Source organism: Neopelma chrysocephalum, unplaced genomic scaffold, assembly GCF_003984885.1.
Source record: "Neopelma chrysocephalum unplaced genomic scaffold, ASM398488v2 Primary Assembly neopelma1_24, whole genome shotgun sequence".
Lineage (NCBI taxonomy): Eukaryota > Metazoa > Chordata > Aves > Passeriformes > Pipridae > Neopelma > Neopelma chrysocephalum.
The window spans coordinates 17259371-17282375 of NW_020897693.1; the positions used below are offsets into that span (position 1 = coordinate 17259371).

At 41.1% G+C, this 23005-nt stretch overlaps 1 protein-coding gene across 2 annotated transcripts in view; it reads left to right on the plus strand.

The window, feature by feature from the left end:
- AMBRA1 (autophagy and beclin 1 regulator 1) overlaps positions 1 to 23005 on the plus strand; it is a 119208-nt gene that overhangs the window by 43994 nt on the left and 52209 nt on the right. For both annotated transcript variants that reach the window (XM_027705594.1, XM_027705604.1), the window contains one exon: positions 21573 to 21683. In XM_027705594.1, coding sequence (XP_027561395.1) covers positions 21573 to 21683 — 111 coding nt within the window. The remainder of the gene's footprint in view (positions 1 to 21572; positions 21684 to 23005) is intronic.

A 23005-nucleotide genomic window follows, 5' to 3' on the forward strand; every position in this document is an offset into this window, starting at 1 on the left:
GTTTATTTCTTTGGTTGATTTTTTTACTGGTTTTGGTTTGGTCTTTCTGTTCTTGGGTTCAGGGTTTTTTTTTGTAATAAGTTATCTCTTTGTCCTAAGTCACATTGTGAGCAGGACACTACTAAGTAATTTGATGGCCAAGTTCTGGGTATTTTTGGCGTCTGGTAGCACAGCCTAGGATGTACATTTTAATATATTTGTAAAAATCGGTAAACATGATTTAAAAAAAAAAAAAGATCCACATCGTTGCCACTCAAGTGCTTGTGACCTCTTGTTCGCCTCTGTGAACTTTTGTTTCAGGCTTTATAGTAATTGACTGCTTTGGGATGGACAAAGACATGCTGATGGCATAGTGAAACAAAGAAGGCTTTAGTTTCAGTTCAGTGGAAGCTTGGAGGAAGAAGAGAATCAGTGTTTGCCAAGGAACTTTGCAGGAGGCTTTAAAAATTGACACAGATGCCATTTTGTTGACATTTGTTGCTCATTAGGAGACACACAGATGAAAGCTTATGGTAGAGTTACCTAGCTTTGTGAAATGCTTCTGTCTTGCCTCACTTTGTTTTAATAGGCTTCTGTTCAGTTCTGTGTATCTCAACAAACAAAATATTTTTCTTTGTGTGGTCACAGGTCATGTTTGTCTGTTCTGGCTTTGCCAACAGACATTATCTGTTAAAATGCTGTCCAACACAGTCACACTGAGTCTTCCACCTCATGGGGAGATCCAAACTCAGCAGAGCTTAAGGGTTGAGTGATACAACACTCTACATTTACAGTTTCTGAGTGATTTCATTGTTATCTCAGGGTGATAGATTCAGACCAGAGACTGAACATTTACATGTAATCAAAGAGTAAGCTTGATGTTACAGATTTTTCCACACCTATTCAGGGTATAACCTTCTACAAGAGCAATAATGGTTCATCTTTGGATATCTCTACTGGAGTTGGCAAAGCAAGCTATCTGAAGCTAAAAATCAGCTGATCCCTTTAATGGGGATCTAGGATTTCAAATTGTAATGTTCAGCTGCTGTTTTCCCAAAATCACATAAGCTGTCCCATTCTTCACAGCTTGACTCCCTGTGAGAGTTCAAAGTCTGGTGTCTTCAAGTGAATTTCTGTACTTCAGCCAGCAAGTGATAACACACAATTGTTACAGCATATGAAGTTTCAACAGGATGAAAATTAGCTAAGGTGATGGATAAATGTTGTCATCCTTCTGGGACAGGATGACTTACTTGAGCACGTGATAGTTCTAGTAAGAATTAGGGCGATGGCCTGTCACCAGCCAAACTCACTAGCTAAGGTGCCTTCTGGTACAAGTTCCTGATCCATTCCCAATCACTCTAGCTATGTTTAGGGTTAATGTTCACATACAAGTCAATGGCTCTAACCTAAAGCCAGTTAAAATGGGTATTGTTGAACCTGTGATTTATGCAGTTGTAGAATTAGAACTAGAATTAGCCGAGTAACCTTTCACTTCCACTCTAATGATGAAAGTGATCGTGATAAGGGGCTTCTTTGCTTGCCTTCAAAACCATATTGCAGGCAGATCTCTAGTTCCTGGCATTTTGGTTGTGATTGCCTCCTGTGGCTCAAGTCTTCTTGACCTAATCCTGTTCTGTCACATACAGTGTCAGTGCACCATTAATTCTGTTCTGAGATGCTCCGTTCCTTCAAGTGTGCTTGCAGTGATGCACAGCTGTACAGAGTAGGACAGAGATGACCTGAGAGCTCCAGAGGACCAGCAAAAGTTGATGGGAAAACACATCATAGTTGTGTGTGATGTACCCTGTACTCTGATGTTTTTCACAGTAGATATGTATTTTCTGTACAATAACCTGAGATTTGAGTGTCGTTCTGAATCTGTACCTTCAGCTGTCTATCACTGGCTTTTTTATATTAGCTTGCCTCTGCTTTTCATCCAAGACAACTATGTGAATTTGAATTAGTATCCTGATCTAATCGTGCTTTTCATAATAGACAGTTCTAGAATAGAATAACAGAATCAATGAATGTAGCCACGTGGCTTTCTATGCTGTGTGTTTCTGCTATAAGTCTGTTTGGTACTGCTAAGTATGGAAGGATGTGAACATTTGAGTGACTTTATTCTTTGTGATCCTTCTGTGATCTACATCAGTGGACACTAAATGACATAAGAGGCTTAAAATATGCCTCAGATTCTTCTGCAACTTGAGAGCTATAGATATCTGTCACCTTCATCACAGACTTGAGAACAGTTTATAATTTCTGTGAAAGTGCAGCCTTTCATGCAGAAATGTAAGGAAAAAGAGGCTGTATTACTGAATTGCAAATGCAGAAACTTATTACAGTAGGGAGTGGTGGAAAGGGTCTCTTTATGAGACTGGTGAGAGGTATTCTCAGAGGTGTTATTTCCTCAACATGGTACTTCTGAAAACAGTAGGATTTTGGAAGTGTGGAGAGGACTTTGTGTGACATCCTCTTATTTAAGTGTTCATTTAAAAATTTACTTCATGTATTCCAATAATGCACTTGCAACCTGTGACCCTTCATGAGGGTTAATGCTGCACCTCAGCTCTTGTTTGCCTTTGTCTCTCTCCAGCTGCTGGTTTCTTAGAGCAGCTTTCAGCTATGAAAGATTTTAATTTTGCTGCTCCATCTCAGTGGAGTATCTCATAAATAAAATGTCCTGGTAGTTTGGTGTCATAGATGCAGAATAAAGTCATATACTGTGAGTTAACTTTTATCATAGTATTAGATCCCTTGTTGACTTGCACTTCATGAATTCTATAGCCGTGGCTACAGAGTTATACTACATCATGATTGTGGTCAAAAGGTGAACTTCTTAGCACACATTCTTCAAATGAAATCTCTCTCCTGGAAGATAGAAGTCAGTTTGTTAATGCATAACAAAAAACAAACCTAGAAAACAACTCATAATACACAACTTTTTCTGGCAACACTGAGATCAGATAGCTGATCAGCTGGTCCATCTTTATAGTACCTCAGTAATTTTTCCCTGTATTGCAAGACACCAGTGAGTTTGTTTTTTCCGGCTCTGTGCTTTAATTGGCGGTCCATCTGCCTCTTTTCTGCTGCTCTAATCTGTGTCATCCTCTATCGTTGTACCTTGGCACAATGAAGGCTGATAGGTAGTTGATGCAATTAACATTTGAATGACCCACAGGCAATCTCTTCTGAAATACTAGTCCTGTGCAAAGACCCCCACAAAGGTTCCTAAATTGGTGGCATTGATTTTGATGCAGATAAATGCTTCTCTGAGATAAAGGAGGTTTAGTTATGTCTAGCTAGATGTCTTTTGAAAGTGGAGGATAAGTAGTGTTAAGAGAAAGCCATTAACATACGAATTTATGTGATGGAAAAGGTTTTGTGTGTTGTTTCCAGTTAGCCTTTCCCTCACATCCTAAATATCAACTTCTGCAGTGAGTCTGAGCGGTTACTCATCCCCGTTTTGATGTCTGCTCCTGCTGTACACTGTCATATAATAAAAGCATAAACAGAAAGCGTCAGGGTACTCTCTGTGCTGGAATGGAATAACTTTAATCTGGCTGTCTGCTTATAGTGCCCTGCTTGCTCTATGTCTCTGTTCACTTGCATCTTCCACGTAGCAAGAAACATGCTTTGCGGTCACAAACACTTCTCTTTTTACATCTGTGAACAGGTACAGTTTGAATTCTTTGGCTAGGACATTAGGAGTGCAAAGCACTAGCGATTGTAGGGCAGATGGAATGAACTTGCATCAGAACCCTTATAAGATGTTATCCCCTATTTGATTCTAGAGGCTTAAGTACTCTCAAGGCTTGAGTGATTCCAAAACCAGTTTAATTTCTGAAATAAATTTTGTGTATCACTGTCTATGTGGAAAGAACACCTCTTCACACCTGAGAGCTGGAGATTTTCCATAATTCTCCTGAACAATTGAACAATAAGGGTGAGCTTTAAAACCTGCTGTTGCTCAGTTCTTTTTGTTCTTGTCTTTTCTTTATGCTTTTGTAACTCAAGCCATAGTTCATCACAATCTGCTAAGTCTGGGAATGTGTTAATTGAGAGGGGTAGGAGTCAACTGGAAATAAGAATCCACAGCTGTGTGCACTATGGGAGGTATTTACACTAATTTTTGGGGCATCTGACTTGTGAGACTAAGCTTCCTGTATAGTTAGCAGAGAAAAAAAAGCTTCAGCTCTGATTCACCACCTGAAGTGAGCTGAACTGAGGTGCTCTGAATCTTCAGTGTATTTAACACTGATTATATAGGGAGCTTCAGAAGAATGCTTCTCTGGTGTGGATACCTTAGGTGTCTGAAATTAGACAGACTACATCCTGCTCTGATGGTTGAGTACAGAAAGGATGTTACTTTGAAGAGGTCTTCGTTCATCACTGCAATGATGGGTCAGAGTGCACCCACAGCAAAACTAGGAGAATTAAGTGATGAACCAGAAAGTTATGCTGCTATTCGGAGTGGCTTTCATAGACTGAGAAATGGACCAACAAATTCTCATGAAGTTCAGTGAAGAGAGATGCCGAGTCCTGCACCTGGGGAAGAATAACTCCATTCGCCAGTACAGGCTGTGGACCTGCTGTCTGGAGAGCAACTTTCCAATAAATGACCTGGAGGTTCTGCGGACAGCAAGCTGAACATGAGTCAGAAGATGTGCCCTTGCAGAAAATAAGGCCAACAGTATACTGTGTTGAATTAAGAAGAGCATTGCCAGCAGACTGAGGGACTTGATCCTTCAACTCAGACCTAGTAAGGCTGCATTTGTAGTGTCTTGTCCAGTTCTTGACCTCCAGTGCAAGATGGCCTGGGCATACTGGAGTAAGTGCAGTGAAGGGCCATAAAGATGAGTAAGGATTTAGAGTGACTTGAGTGGAGAGGTTGAGAGAGACTCAACTTGGGACTCCTCAGCCTGGAGAAGAGAGGGCTTGGACTGGATCTTGTCAATGTGTATAAAGGAATGAAGAGAAGGGAGACAGACTCTTTTTGGGGATGCGCAGTGAAAGGACAGAAGGCAATGGACACAAATTGAAATTCCGTTTGAACTTAAGAAAACTTTTTCTTATTGTGAGAGTGGTCAAATGCTGGAACAGTTTGCCTGAGATTATGGGGTTTCTGTCTTTAGTATCCAAGTTTGGCTGGAGATACTTCCCAGTAACCTGCTGTAATTCAACCTGCTTTGAGAAGGGGGATGGTATAGAGCATCTCAGAGGTCCTTTCCACTCTAAATCTTCAGTGATTCTCTAAATTGATTGAGTGCACAGGAACAGTGAAATGATACTGGGGTTCAGTGTAGATGAGAATAGAGGTTTTTCTAGCTATGTTAAACACTGCATCTCAGGAGTAGATTGCACGTATTGGGATTGTCTCCTATTCCTGTTGTAAAACCTTGTAATGGCTGTTACTGCAGATGACTTCTGGCTCTTTCAAGGTTTGTCCGAGAGTGCAGATGTTACTGGAGAATGATTTGTTACTTATTTTCCATGAGTATATAATTATTTTGCATCAAGAGTCTCATTTTCTGTTCCTTTTGGTAACTGAAAGCTGAAAACCCCTCTATTGCCTGCCTATGTAGCATAAGTGTCCATAGAAAGACTTGTTCTGGATCAGTGGCTGTACATTATGAGCATAATTTACAGTTTTTATTTGCAAGTGAGATTAGAATGAGCACAACTCTTCTGATCAGAGTGAGTGCAGGCCACTTCATTTTACAGGATATTCTTGATGAGGTCTGAGGTGTCAGGGGATTTTTGACTAGTGCGACTGCACTGAGATTAGCCACTGCACTGAGATTATCCGTAGTGAAAGATCTGCATTTACTCGTGCGCCAGACGCTGTGCGCCAGAAGCTGTCTGTGACTGGCTGCATTTCAGGACTTGTGGAGATGTTTACTGCTGCTCCATGAGAGAAATTGTTAGAGCTATGTGTACGACTGACCTCCCCATGAGAAAGTCATATTTAAGGGTTAAAAGGTCCCAAATACAGAGCACTGAAGTAGTAGTTAAAAGTTTTACCAATGCCTGTCACAGAAGAGCTGGTGGTGCAATTGCAGGGTTGTTGTTACCAGCACTTCATAGGCTTTCATATGCATTTGTAGGACACTGTTCAAATGGGAACAGAGTGGTACTTAAAGCTATGAATTAAGCTGAAACAATAGGGAAGATTTTAGACAGTTAAAGCACTTTTGGAATTACTCTAGGCCGAAGGCAAGATGTATTTGCAGTCTCCTGCTGTTGGCCTTTCAAAGAACCAGGTGTTTGGGGTCTGGGATCGATCCACTTCTTTCAGTAGATAGTAAAATCTGGAGTGTGACAGTGGCAATCGCATTCTGTTTATTTGGAGGGCTGATCTTTCCTGCATTCCCTTTGTTCCCAGTGATGATCCAAGCAATGGTACCATTGTGGCTAAGTGAATATTATTACAGCCCAGAATGAGATGAGATACCTTGGGACAAATAATGTGAATCCCATTTGCAGTTTGTGAAGGCTTGTTTTGGGCAATGTGGAGACTCTGAAAATGGCTTTGGGGAGCTGTCCCTGAACCAAGAGAATATGAATTCTTCTCGTGATGACATAATGCTAAGGCCTTACGTAGGCAGGTAGTAGCAGGGACTATGAAACTGCTATCTTTTTATATGGTCTTATTGATACCATTCCAGATGATGTTCAAATCCATGTGCAACTCTTTGTGTCTACACTTCAGGACTGAAAATAGCTGAAGGAAGAATCAGCTGAGGAAAACTTCCACTGTGGAAGGACATAAGTTTAATGTATTTAGCTAATCAAAGAAGTAGTTGGTAGTTGTTGTTACTTGGTTGGTCTGGGTATATCTCTGGGGGAAAGATTTCTGATCAAGCACCCTTCAATTCAATACACAAAAAGCAGAACCTGATGTCAGACCAATTTAGACTGGAAAAAAATGCCAGATATTTGAGTGGTGGTGTTAGGTTTTTTTTATTTCTTGAAGTACTGCCATATACAGTTCACCGCTTACTTTGTGGTAGCTGGTGGTTGAAACAGGTGTTTTTTCCAGTACATGAAGTGTTTCAACTAACAAAATTGTTGCCTAGTCTCAAGGGGAAGTTTATGATCATAGTACTGGTCTTGAAGTTCCTGATATATGTACAGGAGTCTTCATAGGGTGTCTGCAGTGGTCCCAGTGCGGGAGAGGTTCTACTCACCGTTGGCATCATGTCACAAGCTATTGTCTGTTCCAGTGCATGATGGAAGTGAGCACTGAATCTGAGAAAGCTTGTATAATGTATTTGCTGATGCAAACTGTCCCAGTAAGCCTTTCTTTGTACTGGTGGCTGGGAAGCTAAAGCTGCCTTTGAGATTCAGAAAGGCATTGGAGAGAGATGATGATGTTCTTGAAAGTGAAGGGTGCAGGCTGATTCCTTTTGTGTGCATTGTTAAAGTGATGAATTTCTACATATCATTATATCAGAAGGGGTAAGGCTTTGCAGAAGTACTCATCTTTTTGTGGGCGATGAGGGCCCCTTGGGGACCTGTTCTCTTTGTGGGTGGTAAAGCTCACTTAACTGTAAAAGTATTTTCCCACAGCTTGCTGCCTCCTTTTAAAAGGGTGAAAAAATAATAAAAAAATTACCCATTCTCCAGAGCGCAGAGGGGAGGCAAGGACCCGTGCAATCTGCTGTGCAGAGGGGTAGGAATTCTCAGAGGCCTGCCACATTTGGCCGTCATCTTTGAAGAGAATAGTCATGATTTTTGCTTACGTGTTTTATATGGGGGGGGAAAAAAACCAACACCACAAAGCAAACCCTGAGCTAGATTTGCTACGCCTGATGAAGAATATATTCCTAGGTGTTTTTATAGCCACCCTGGCACAAAGATGGAGGAAGCTCTTGCTATGGCAACATAGTTGTATGTTGTATAAGGGATCTGATAAAAATGCTGTGTGCCGATCTCCGTCTCCCTTTCACAGGTAGATAGGATTGTACCATTGGATGCTTTTTTTAAATTGAGCATTAATGTATCAATCTGTTATCACCTAATGTATATAAATTAAAGGTTGTGTTAGCTATTCGATTCTGCAGTGGTAGTTTTCTCTCCATATGGTGTTGTTACCTTAGCTGGTGCTGTTGATTTTGTGCTTCTGGCTGTTGGTTTTCCTTGATTGCGGGCGAAGATGGATGGAAAGGTTTTGCAAGGTTAGTGACAACTTGCATGCCTCTTCAGAGTTACTTTTGACTTCTGGGTTTACCTTAGTTGTGTGTTTTACTTAACTTGAGCCACACGGAGAAGTTGCCCTCTCTGTGTGGAAGCTGGAGGAGTTTTAGAACATGCCTTTGGCAAGGGCAGAGCCTAGGCAAATAAATTTAGGCTGTGGACTTTCCCCAAAACATAAAGGCTGGATTTGTCAGTGGTTTGGGTTTGTTAAAAATGTGGAAGGTGTTAAGTGTCTTGCTCAAAACAGGGAAATTCTTGAAGAAAACCGAGGAAAGAAGCCAAATGGTATTTGTGCAATAAAAAATACAGGCCCTAATCAGGATGAGAGCACTAGCTTTTAAAGTCATCACTGCAGAACTCAATCAAAAGTAAATGCAGGCAGCAGGAGATTTTGAACACTAGAAAATATAAACAGGATCCAAAGCTAGGGGTGTACATCATGTATGTCTCCCTCCATGCCCTGTGCTTTTTTAAATTAGTGTATCCACCACCTCTGGAATGGAGCTGAAGAGGGAATGGTCTTCAGTGTCTGCAGGAGCTCAGAGCTGGTTTTGAACTAAGCAGGTGCTACAAGCCAGTGCTATTGAACGAGGCTGTATTTTGCTTTCTTGAGCAGTAGTTGATACAGTCTCCAGTTGAGCTCAGTGTGGGCTATAATTCAGCAGCCCTGGCAGGCAGGAGTTACGTTTCTGAGAGTTGAAAATGAGCAGGAGCTGTGAGCCAGCCTCTATACATATAATTGTTCTGGGCTCTAAGTCCTGCTGAGCTCCCTGGTAGTCTGGCTTCTGAGTTGCACTCTTGCTGATCTGGGAACCAGGTTCACATCTCTTCCCCTTTGTTCAAGCACTGCCTGAAACTATGTACAATTTCAGCTGTACCAAGCTGCTTCAATCCATTAGTTTTTGCAGCAACAAGTGGGAAGGCGTACCGAGGTGTGGCTTATGACCCATGAGATAACTTCAGGGCTGGCAGCAAAAACAGAGATCAGTGTGGAATAAGTTGTGGCGATTGTCATAATCGCTCGTTTGTCTCTTTCAGCATCTTTGGGCGTGGTTAGGGTGGTAATGGTAGGGGGGTGGCAGTCATTCGCATAAGGCAAGGGAGGAGTAATTGAAGAGTCAAAAATATTATTACCTTTTCTAATAAAGAGATGATGATGATGACAGTTCTAGTCCTGAGCTTTGTCCAGGAAGGGGGTCACTAGAAGTAGAGCAGCTTCAGTAGTAGTTGAGAGACGGAAGGTGTACTGGAGGGGAAAAAGAAAAGTGACTGCCAGGAGTTCATAGGATGCAGTTTGAGAAATGAGAAGGACATATGGGGGTAAATGCATTTCCTCTTCTCACCCTAGACATCCAGACATGATCCAGAGTCTCTGGGAAATTTAGAGATGCCAGAAGTTAATGCATATTTGTATTGTGAGAGGGAGGAGCAGAGCATAGAAATGTTTACTGACAAAAGTCAAGGGATAGAAACTGACACAGTAAAATCATAGAGGCAGGTGAAGTGCTTAGAAGGGTTGAGAACATTCTTGTGTTATATGATAGGAGGAATTGCAGGAGGGTAAGAGAAGATAAGGTTGAAAGGATAGAGGAGGTAAGGTCGCTTGGTAATTTTCTTATAAGCAACTGAGATTCTGCACATAGACAAATGGAGGCTGGAGGAGGGGAGGGTTTGAGGAATGAGTCAAAGGTGGTGATGAGGCAGCTGGGATTGCAGGCGTGGGTTTCAGTTAAGCTGGAGAAACACTTTGTCTCCTTTCAAACAATTGTTCGTATTAGCATTCATGGTGTGGGCATGCATGCACCCATCCATGTGATGTCTCCTGGTGTGCTGCACACAGAAGTTGTTTGAGGATCTTGTCTTTTGGTTCCTGATAGACCAACCAAGCCAGATCTCAGACTTCTCTGAGATGCCATAGTAGAAGAGAGAAGTCTAGTGGAGGGAATGGGTCTGGTGATGGTCTTCATTAGAGAGTTGTCTTGCAGTAGATGATGGAATGGGTACTGATATTGGGGATGGCTCAGGCTCAAAATCTGGTGAGGATCATGACTGGGGGAAGGAGACAAATACCCAACACGTACATATACACTCCCTTACCCCCATTATGAGAATGCTGAAAAGCATAAAGGAAATCCAAAACTACTTTACCAGAGTGGAAGGTAAAGAAGACACAGGAAAAGAGAGTGGAGAGGAGGCAAGTAACTAACAGTGCTTACAGACTGGAAATCATAGCAAGATGAAATGAGAGGGAAGGGCTGATGGTAAACACTGGAAGGCATTAAGTTGTGATAGGGAGGGACTCAATAACAAAACTTAGAGAAAGAGCTCATAGGCCACATGGAATGAGCAGATTTGCGAAGACTTTGAAAGGTAAAGTGAGAAAACATTTCACTGAGAACTTTATTGGATTCTGTTTCTGGAAGGCATGGAAGGGGTGCAAGAGGGAGAGTATGTGTCTGTCTTCTCCTGGCCCAACTTGACTGATGAGGTTTCACAGAAGAACCCTCATTCATAGATACGTGCATGTCTGTTGACACAAGAAACAGGGAAAGCTGAAGACAAAGTCCTGTCATAACTTCTCTGCTTGCAAAGAAAATAGCTGTAATTGAATGTCAGTCTCTCTGCTCCTGTGATTTTAGTGAGCTACTGCCTAACTTCTGCTGTCTTATGACTTGTGAGGCCTAATAAAATTGGCATTTGGGACTGTAATTTTACACTGAATGCTAAGACTGAGAGGCTGGCCTGGAGTGCTAATCATCTTCTAGAATGTACCACTACTGGTTCTTTGATCTCGTAGGAGCTGGACCTCTGTCTCTGCTGCTGTGAGGATGAGATTTTTTAACCTTTCACCAGTTTCTTTTTAGTTTGTGACCCCCTACTTCCAGTAAAGCGTGGCCTGCTCCAAATCTTTTTTTGTGTATAATTTAAAATTTTACCATAAACTAGTAAATTGTGATTCCCCTATTTTGACCATGTGAATTTCCCTACATTCTTGCTCATAAATGCTGTATGGAAGAGCTGTGGTGGTTATTTTGTACAGCAGCTTCTTGAACAGGTCTGCTTAGCATCCTCTGGAAGCATTATGAGCTAATTCAAGATGGATTAAGGTCAAATCTGCCCTAAAAAAGAAATAAAACCCATCTGAAATATCCATCCATTGTGTAGCGCAGGGCCTGCATGCTGAGTAGCTAAGAAGTACTTCTGCTGCCTTAGTTTTTCTGTATGTGGCTTTGAGTTTGACTTTTAATACTTCTTAAAATAATGTGATGAGGTGTTAGTCTCTTTTCATCTTGTAGTCTCTGTTGTAATTGCAGTGGATTGGACCTGTCTGGGTTCAACTGAGCTGTGAAACAGATTTGCAGAAGTCATTGCAAGGTTATGAGTTTGGTCAAACTTCTTGGTGGAGTCCTGCTGCCTTCTGGGAGGTCTGATGCTGCATCTGTGTTCCAAATGTTGCATGGTTACTTTCCTGTTGTTACACATGGTCCATCAAGGTGTGGACTAACATGCTTTTGTCAGTCCTGCTCTACATGCACTGGGATCTGGGTCATCCCTTGAGCCTGAATTGGCTCCATGTGGAGATCCCTGTGAGTCACTGAGATGCTGCAACGTGCTTGTGCATTAAAGCTAGTAGCAATAAGGAATGTATCTGGTTTCCATTGCTGTCATCTAGATCATGCCAAACCACCCTCAAAACTTCCTCCATCAGAAAGGGTTCAGAACATTGCGAGAGCCAAGTACTTCATTTGCTATGTGTTTCTTTTACTATGTTCTTTTTCAGTTGGAACAATGTGGTCTCCCCATTATGTTCTTCCAGCCTGGGCTTCCTCCTTTGCATCTCACCATACTTTAAATTTATAAACTGCCTTCACATGAGTTGAACTACTGTTGAATTTTGTGTTTTCTCAGCTTTCTCAGTTTTCTTCTTTTTTGGCTATCTCTCTGTTCTCTACCCAGAAAACAGTATGAAGCAGTTCTCTACCCAGAAACAAGTATGGCTGTTTACTTTCCAGTTCCTGTCCTGTCTTCTCTCCTTGCTCTTTAGATTGGGGATACCTTGTAAATTGTTCTCTTAAGTGATGTCTTTCCAGCTTAGTATTGGTGTATTGTATTGTTAATGCTGTATTCATCGTTAACCCTATGCGAGGTTAATGTCTGTTTTCTTTGGAGACACAGTGACTGCAGGACATATGGGTCTGACAAGAGGCTCTTAATGAATACATGTTAAAATACATTTTATAAATTCTGCCTGTCTGCTCTTTGTTTGCCCTAAGACACTTTGTTAGTTTATGGAGTTTGTTTGTCAGGACCTCCCCCTAGATTAATGGAGGTGCATTTTTCTCTGAGGGCACATGACTTCATCTTAACCTGCCTAGATGAGTAAAAATTCAGAACAAATATGTATTTCCTCGGCTGAACTGTCCTGCTCACAGGATGACTGTGGAATGTAATCAAGCATTGAGGGTGTTTAGCTTAGTTCTCTGTATTGTGGTGATTGCTTAGTCTGTGTCACTAAGCTGATGCAGCATTTCCATTGCAAGTTTGGATGAACAAGGCTTATGCTGTAATACAGCAGTCCTGAAATGTGTTTAAGGATAGTAATAGTTTTTGTAAGTCTTCCATTCACTGGCAAGTACAAGCCTTTGAATGTGTTTCTGTGCTTGGTGCTTTTATTAATACTGCGTACTGCTATTTCCACAATGAAAAGTGGCTCCAGTGTGGAAGCTTGTTGTACTGATACACAGTTAAATCTCCAGAATTCAAACCCTTCCAGGGAACATACTGCTTCTTGGGTTAGTGAAAGTTTGTATTTTTGCAATGTGGTGGTTGATAAGGCGTGCATGTGCTCTACAAAGATACTGCTGAGGTTTTTTTCTCCACTGCAGATGGGTGTTTTGGCATAAGACACGCACATTTCAAGTTGTGCTAAGCACACATTCTTGCAGTAAGAGCTGCAGAGGCGGTAGCAGGCATTTGGCTTGCTGATTTGTTTGGATTAATAGGATTTCATGTAGTTAAAATGCACACTCACAATGGAAAAGGCTTTTCTGTGTAAAGCAGTTTCACTTGTTATTTTTGCCTCTATTCTACATCTGTCTGTTGGCATAGCTATATTGGTTAGATGGGGAGTGCTGTTACAACATTATTTGGGCTTCTTCTCAGGAGAGGAATCACTTAGTGTGAACTAAAACTGTGGCCACACTAACTTATGAGCTATGGAGTTGATGATAAAGTATAACCTGACTGGAATATGGGCTGGAGTTGGCAAGGGTCTTGGCAAATAGTCTCTGTAAGAAAATCTCAAGAAATTGCAAGACCTCTGAATTAATGAAAACTGTATACAAAAGTTTTTGGCAAGACTGGATTAGTCTGATACTGTGTTAGCATCTATGTTAGATGAGTGAACTGGAGTAGACCTAGTAGACTGTGTGGTGTGACAACTGTGGAGGACACAAGCCTTGGGTGGTAAGAATATTCTGATTAGGCAATAACAGCAACCCGCTAAAGAAGTTTTTTGTTGCTGCAGTGGAAATACTCCTCTGAATCCAGACAAACACTGCTAGATCAGAAAGTTAACTTCTTTAATGCTTGTTGGAGGCAAAAATGTCTTAATGCAATACTGATTCAGTTTCTCAGTGCCTGTGATACTGGCTGTGGCACTGCTAATGGAAAGGCCAGCTGTGGATGTGCCAGTGGGACCTTACAAACTTTTTCTTCAGTAAGACTGCTGGTGTTGGGGTGCAGATCAGCAAATGACCCTGACAAGCCAGACATTTAGCTTTTTTGTTTTGACATATAGAGGCAGTATTTGAGGACTGCCTACTTTGAGTCAGGTCGCACAATGAGTTCAGAATGTGTTCTTGGACTGGAAGGGCCATTTAGGCAGGGGAGGGGAAGTCTGGGAGGCAAGTCCCCGTTCCTTTATAGCTACTTTGTGGAAGGTTGTCCTTATGTTCTTCATAAAGGCAACAAAGTGAGGTGGGAGCTTTGGAAACTCAAGAGCTTAGTCTCTGGTGCCTGCTCACAGCTGCTTGGTGGAAGGATACCCCCTTTGACTAGTCTCTGCAAGACTTTCCATCTGAGGCAATTAGGATTAGCAGGCACATTTCATGCTCTGAAAAGTCAGAAAAGGAAAGAAAAAGGAGTTTTACAAAAGGAAATGCCTGCCAGGCACAGATTTTGCTCTGGTTTTGTGCAGAGAATGAGCGCAGATGTGGAGGTTAAAAAGCGGACTTCCAACAGCATTTAATGAAGGGCTTGGTAATGATGCAAGGGACTTAGTGATGGGAGAGAGCAGAAGCATAGCATTCAGTGACAACAGAGCAGAGGCATCGTAAGAGGCAGAGTTAGCAGAGGGAAAAACCCCGGGTGACACACAGCACAGATTAGGTATTGAGACCTTCCTAGTTCATGTTCACAGGGATTTTGTTAAACTTAAATTCTGGCAGGAGAGATGTGGCCTTTTGATTTGGAGAGTCACCTACTATTTCTGGAACCTTACAAGGGAGGAGGGCTGTGAATATGCCCTCATATGTGAGTTCGGAGGTAAAGGAAATGAATACACGTTTCTTTAGACACTGCAAAATTCAGCTGTTTTCTGCCTTTTCATCTAGCAGTGTGTCTTGGCCAGTGTGTCTTGACCTCATTTGCTGCCCTCTTCCCCCTCCCCCCCCCCGCCCTGATTAATTTGCAAAAACACTTTTCTCTTGCAGCATCAATTGCTTGGGAGCTGATTTCAAATATATTATCTCACTGACTTTTTTAGTAGATTGGTATGGACCTCCAGATGCAGAATATCTGTAACCCATATTATTGTTTCTCCTCACACTGACAAGATAAAGTTGTCTTTATTTCCCCAGTATTTTCTGGTAAATAGGGTTCTGACTCCCTCACCAGGGCAGTAGCTTGATGGCTCTTATACCTGATTCTATAAGTATCAGAGGATTTTATGATGTATGGAATAACAGAAATTATGAAGAAGGTGTAAATCCTTTTCTCCAACCATTTACTCATTGTTTTATGTTAGAGTTTCTTTATGCATACAGACAAATCATATAAAAGGCTGAAAATACACAGAAAAGGTCAAACGAAAACATTAGTTAAATGAAATGCGGATTGGAATATATTTTTAGTGCTTGAATATTTTCCCTAAAAGGCTATACTGAAGGAAACATGTTTTACTGCTTGAATCATATGGTAGTATGAGGCATGCTTTTAACACATACCGCTATCACATGGAAATAAGGAAAGGATCTCAAAACAAGCGATAATGTCTGCAGAAACTTCCTTTAACAGCTCCGGCAGTTAGCTGATAAAAGACTCCAGCCTTGACTACCCTTCCCAGCAAGGGGCCTAAAAGAAAAAAGAGAAATCTTGTTTGACCACCCACTTCTCAAACAACTTGCAAATTGTTTCAGCCAAGGGTAACAGATGTTTCTTTCTGTTTCCATAACCTTTTCCTGTCGAGCTCTTTCGGTGATACAGCATCTCAATTTGTAGGAAAATTTCCCTTGGCTGTGTAGCCTGATGACATTTATTTCCACCCGAGTGCTTCATGGAGCACTTCCATCTCTTTACATGCCATTCCAGTACTGTACGCAGCATCAGAATTACATGAGTTTCATGCTGGTCCCTAAACAAGTGGGTTTTTTTCTCCTTTAAAGGTGTATGCATGCATGCTGTTACATAGTGTAAAACAATCGGTGTAGTGGACCCTTTGCATGGTCCACTGCAGCTAACAGCATCATAAATGACAAATGAGAAAACTAACATCTGATCATAAAGATTTTCTTATAAAGAAGAAAATAGCACTTAACAGTTTCATTTGAGTTGTACAAATGTAAGAGCACCGCTAAGGCTTGCAACTCTGCTTCTTTTGCAAGCAGCATTTTCAGTTTTCTTTTGAATTGTATTTACTACCCTACAAGAATGAACTTACAAACCATGCATAAGCTAAATAATTACATATCATTAATAACATATGACTGTTAACTTTGTGTTCAATTGCCGAAGTCAAACTCTCACTTCCCGTTCATCCCTTCTCCTTTCTAGCAGTTGTTGAGCAGTTATTTTCTCTCAATTCATCATTGAGGTGAGGACTAAGACACTGTGGTATGCCCATGGTTCCGATGGTATTTCTCTGTGTGTTTTGTTGTTGTTTGTTTGTGGGGTTTTTTAATGGCATGAGAGATTATGATTCTTACAGATAAATAGTGTGCAAAAATTGTCTTAAATGCTGTAGACTTTCATTGTGGTATGGCTGTACTTGAGGTGATGATTGGTAGTGATTTGGGAGGTAGAAGGAAGGAATTCTATGATTCTGTGAATTCCTTACAGTTTATTTGTTTGGGATTTTTTCTGTTCAGCTGTGCATATCTGATATTGAATGGTTGGAGAAAGTTCTTGGCAGGTTGGAGACTTAGACCATGATCAGTTGCTAACAGAAGCTGAGAGGCTTGATGTAGCTACAGCAAGGAAATTAAAACTGCTTGTTCTTTATTGGTCACCCTGAGTAGGATGATGGCTTCCTGAACAGTGACGTTTCTTGCTCCAATGTGTATATGCAAAGGCTGTGATAAGACACCTTATTTTTCATCAAGTACATGATTTTCCTCATCTGCGAGGTTCTATGTGAATATTACTAGCTCAATTCTTGCTGGTTCTGGAAACTCACCATGCTATTGCATATCTGATTTTCCAACTTCTGTGTGTAGCTGGGTGACATGAGCAGGGGATCTCTATCCTGTGAACAGCAACAGAGAAGCCTGAAATTACCAGTTTGCTTGGTGAGGTGCAAATAATTCAGATAAGAGGAGATGCATTTGTAAAGGACTGTAATGTCTTCTAGTTTCCCTGAGGGAAAACTGGATCTTCCCATCAAAGAGAAAAGCTTACTAGATGCATTTCTATATTAATTGTTAGATGATCAGACAAAGAAATATAGGAAGATGTCAAGGAGCCATCCTGACTGTACTGGAGATGGAGGCTTTGGGCAGGGCACGTGTTCATTTTTTGTTTGTGTTCCTTGCAAATAAACTGATTTCCTTTTGAAGTCTGAAACTTGTGGCTGAAAAATTCCCTTTTCCATATGATGTTTGCATTGTTCACAATGTGAGTAGAGCCCTTGGGCACTGGACTCAGCTCCTATTAAGACGGTCATCTTTACTTACCAGCTGAGGCCTGCTCAAATTCCCATAGTTGACAGTACTGTGGAACTCTGCATGCTAAGTATTGCCCCTTTTAAAAGGAAATTTTGTAGAAGGAATGAACATGAATGGGAAATTACATTTCTTCTTATTTTATACATGTGCAGTAAAGGAAAATAATAGCTTTTTGAGGGTTCGGTCTTCAAAGGGCATAGATCTCTTAGAGGCTTTCTCAGTTAACATTGAATCTTAAGATCCCTTCAGTGCTTAGTGTATGCCGAACTACTCTTAGTAGCATTTTGTGCATCCATTCATGAAAATCATTTTGCCCACTTCCTGTTTACAGCTTGCTAGTACATTGAAGAACAAGCAAAATAAATTGTTGAAAATACCAGGTTGCTATGCATATTGTTTCTACAGCATTAGTCCAGTTTTAGTTACCTTGGCCACTTCAAAGGCTGTGTCTTCATGGTAGCCTGGAATAGAGATTTGCTGGGACTTGTCAAATTCCTATTTAATGTATTTACTGTGATCAAAGGCAGTTCCCCCAACCAGGTTGCCCCATAAAATACTTCCCGGTCAGAGATGTGTAAGAACCTGTTGCATCTCCACTAGGCTTCAGAGACCAATAATCATTTTGGCTGAATTCAAATTGCTTCAGAACTGGTTGAGAAAAATCTGTTGTATTCTTGCAGCAAAGAGCCTTATCCTTGGTTTATCAAATAAATTTGTCCTGTGTTTTGGACTTCCTGGAGCCTGGATTACAGTAACTCTAGAACATGTAAAACTCTTCAACTGTGATAGATCTTTTCTGCAAGTACAGGATAACCACTGTATGAGCTACAGTTACAAGTGGTTTCATAAAAAGGTAATTACTTTTCAAAGAGATGCAAGTACTAATCTAGGGGGAATTTTATACCAGGGCTAATCACTGCCTCAGACTGAGTCACAAATTAGGTAAGGGGATTCTTCAGCTTCCTCAAGCTTATCTGTAAGCATCTTAATATTTTTTTCACTTACTATGAGGGAATCTGCCAGACACTAAAAACTTAAGAGTAAAGGATCTAGTCTAGAAAAAATTTGAGTTCTGGTTTCTGTTAAATACATGGGAAAGAAATTCCCATAATGTATAGATGTTTCATGTTCTCAAAACTTGTACCCTAAAGTTTGTGTGTAGCTCTGGAGTATTAGTTCTTCAGAGTGTTTGATAGTAGTAGTCCAGAGTTACCCTGCTTTTCACTGAGGGAGTTCTGGAGTGATATGGAAAGTGGTTTTGGACCCCTTATTTCCCTTTCAGTCTAAACTCAGACATTGGTTTGCATGACTTGATTCATAAATGAGCAATAGTTGACTGGCAAAGGTTCATTTCTCCATATGTCAAGATACATTGGATCCTCTGAGGAGATTGAGACTGATGGATAAATATCTGTCACGTGTAGGTGGCCTATAAGAAAAGATTTGAGGATTTTTTTTTTAAGTCTTTGTTAAGACTTTTTTCCCCCCACTCTTTAAACTCTTTTGTCATGTGCTGAGCGGGGGTGGATGGAGATTGGGGTGGTGGGGGGAGGGGAGGGGCTGCTGAAAGCATTTATCTATCTTCATTTCTACCATCACCCAGTGTTTATTACGCAGTGATAGACAGACGCAGGAAAACTGCCAATCAAACCTACGTTCACTGCATTTCAATTGGCCTTTGCTTTGGATTTCAGCATTTTGAAATCTACATCATCTCTGCAGTAAAAGGTCGTTCTGTTCATGAGGATGACAAGCCCGAGACCCTTGGGTACCCACTACAGTCACTCGTGATCCCATAGAACAGTGGAAGACACAGGAATCAGGAGTGTCAGGTGGTTGGTGAGAACAGCTGCTTGTAAGAGCTGATCTGTTGCTGCCCACATTTAAGAAGCTGAAGTGTGTTGTTTTCCTCCAGATTACATACACTGCAACTTGAGAGGCAACAGCACCTTCTGCTCTCATCCAGGCTGAAACCCTGACTGGGCAAAGTTAGCTGAGAATGAGTTCTCATGCTGCGTGGTGAACAAAAGCTCTGCAGTGAGGATTTTAAGTTTCTTAAGTTTTCCACCCATGGTCTCAAATGGTCTTCCTGTCAACCAAAAAGAACAACACAGGTTAGGATAGCATAGTTCTGTGCTGGGGGGTATTTTTCTCCATAAGTTGATTGTCTGAAATGTTTGCATGCTTTTAGTCGTCTTTACTGTAGGACAGTGTATGCATGCATGTGGGAGGTACCTGGCAGGGTTTGTGATACAAATGTTACTTCACTTCACTATACATATAACAAGTGTTATATATATAGATATAATTTAATAATTGCACTGCTCAATTACATAATTAGTATAAGTAGAGATAATTACTTAATAAAAGCATGTAGATCATGGATTTGTGGTTAGTGTTAGGTACATTGGTTTGGAGCTTTTGAGAAATGAGTCAAATCCTTCTGAACATGCACCTTTCACTATGTTCCCTGTGTCCTAATCCCTTTGGTAAAGGTATCCGTTACTTGGAGCATTAGCATTAATTGGTAGCCTTTGCTGGCTCTGAAATTTGTGTGGGACTGTCCTGTAGGTGGGGTGGTACTGCGTTTTTCCATCATTAGCTTCTCCGTGTATAATGTGACTGCCTTCGGAGGTGAAGAGGTTTAAATAAACACCGTAAGTAACCTGAAGGTTACAGGTAAAGGGATGAGAAGATCAGAATCTCCACAGAAGAAAATTCAAAACTGTTTGCCAACTCCTTTTTTTTTATGATACTTGTAGCAGTAGGTGCAGCAGTTGTATGAGCTAGATGAATTTGCTCTTTGCGGAGCAGTTAAATGATGTTGTCAGGCTTCAGTGACGCAGAGGGAGAGCACAGTTATTCTCCTAGGGTATGTTCTTCTCCAGTTTATATTTTATATATATACCCAGTTTGTATAACCTACAAAGGTTATACTCATTGCATAAGAGGTGATGTAACTTTGTAATAACTGTAATAAGATCAATTCCCAAATCTTCGTTCGCGAAGCCTAGCCATGAATGAGATCAATATTCTGGAATTATGTTCCCAGAGTAGAATTCCTGTTGCCTGTCTCTGCAGAGCGTTTTCCTTGCTTCACTCAGTTGCTGTCTTGTTGATGATATTTGTTACTGTTTCCCTGCAGCAAATCCCACTACTTGTTTTCTGTTCTCCACATGAGGGCTGGAGGCAAGATAGCAGAAGAGCAGCCCCTGAGTACTGAAATCCAGACTGCGTAGACTCTAGAGGCTTTGCTTTTCGTCCTTTGTGCTTGGGGATGATCTTGTTTTGCTCTCCCTTACCAAATTCTATTACCTTGAGTTTCTCTGGGTGCCAGCATTTGTGAAGTACAAGGGCTGCAGGTAGGAAGGCCCTAGAGACTGCAAATAGCATGAGATTTTTGACTGTAGTACTATCATCTAAAAACTGTTTCTCCTCACCATTTGTCTCCCTAGGAATCACATTTAATGCATCCAGGCTTTCTCAAATGTATGCTCACTTGAGTTACCAGTGACTGTTGCTTTCTGCCTGGAAAATTAGGTTCTTTGTGATGTTTCTGAGGTATTCTGCTTTGCCTTCTGCTTTGGGCTATTGTCCAAATCCGTGAGTAGTTAGCAAGGGTCATGTCACTTGCCTAGAGTAAGAGCAGCCCTTGCCTGCTGTAGGTTGGACTACCTAGAGCAGCAAAGGGCCAGCTCATAGGTCTTCCTTGCGAATTTTTTGTTACAACCCTTACTATGTGGCAAATACTGTAGGCAACCTGTATCTTCTGAATGAAGTTTACGGTAGTAGCAATGATTATGTCCACAAGCGTGTGTAATTTGCCAAGGCAACGCTTTTCATCAGTATGTATTCTGATCTGCCTTCATAGCTGTACTAAAAGATTTTTGGTCTGTGAAAATACAGCTTCACTAGTATTGATAAGTAAGAATGCATTTACACCAAATGAATTGATTAGGATTTCTGCCTTATGTGTCTGGGTAAGTCTTAGCTCTTATCAACTTTATTTTCTGTCAGAAATGTGTTGCAGGGAGATGCTTTCCTATTAATTTCCTGTGTTCTGTGGCTTACTGGGAACATGTTGCCATTTCTGTAAATAAGGTTTTTTAAGAATCTCTAGAGTTTTGAGTATTGGATTTTGAAAGGTTTTCTATGGTTTTGTCTCCCCAGCTTTTTTTCTGGATAATCTTGTAGAGGTTAAATTGCTAATTATTTCCCCCTTTTCTGTAGGTGCTGTGATTGGGGATGGACAATCAGCTGTGGCCAGCAACATTGCCAACACCACCTACCGACTCCAGTGGTGGGACTTCACTAAATTTGATCTGCCTGAAATCAGCAATGGTAAGCTAGAAACAGCACTGGTACCTTCTTTTAAGTCTGTACCAACCAGAGCTACCATAAGCTCTAGGATATTTCAGAGGCAGTTGTATTTTGCAGGCCTTGGATTACTTGATTGTCATGTTGCATTTGGAACTATAAAATGCTTAGTCTTTTGAGAAAGTTGACTTAAAGCTTGCAGAGCTGTTCCTGCTCTGTCTAGCTTGTGTATTCTTGCTATCAGCAAATCCATGTATAAATGGGGCACTTTTCTGTGAGCATTTTTGTGAGCATATACCATTCTCATAGAATTCTGTTTCCAATCTCTTCATTCTCTTACTTAAAAAGTTCCTAGAGAAATACTGTCTTTATACCTTTAAATTATAACCTGCTAATGAACTGCGTCTGATTTCTCTTAAGTTATTGACATTAGTGTGGATTAAAGTGCTGCAATAGATTGTGGGAATCAGGACCCTGGTCTGTTGCTCACCAGTGTTGGAAGCCCGGGGAAGTAGATGTACCTTCTAGCCATTTGCAAAAGCAGTGATTTGCCCCATTTCTCAGGTGAAAGTTGCTCCTGAGTCAGGAATATAAGCAATATTGCTGATCTTATTTATTTTCTCTTTCCCTTAGACCATAGTTTTACATGTGTTCCATGGCATAAGCTAGCTCTTGCATTGGAAGAGACTTCCTTACACAGGCACAAGCATATTTGGTGGTTGTGGTCAGCTGATCAAAGAATGACATTTTCAGGGCTAAAACTAACTTGACTAGAAAGGCTATTTTAATCCAGAATGGTATCCTGATATAGCTTGCTTACACAGCTGCAGAAATGTTTGTGGCAGCCTGGGATGAAGCTAGGAGGTAGATATTCATGAATGTTTCTTTGTACAGTGATTTTTAGCTTGGGCCATATCTGTGCATATGTGAAATTCATTGCTTGACTTCTCAGCAAAAGCAGATTAGGTTCTGCTTTGAGGGGCTGACTCTTTTTGGGAAAACAGGGATTCTTTTTTCAGAAAGACTTCTGCTTTCACAGGCAGCCATTGAAATGAATTAAGAAAATTCTCCCAGTTCCAGCCCTGTCGGTTCTGCATTTCCAGAAATTACATATCTGACTACAGAGGTCTCTGTGGGGTAGTGTCCTGTTGCTGAAAGGACTCACAAAAGGATTACATGTGGTTGACACTGTTGTAGCAGAGATGCAGAGAAATGAAATCACAGATCAAAGAATGGTTTGGTCTGGAATGGAGTTTTAGAAATCATCTTCTTCACCTCCCCTGAGGGGGAACATCTTTCAATAGATCAGGTTAGTCAAAGCTCCATCCAGTCTGGCTGTCATGGTT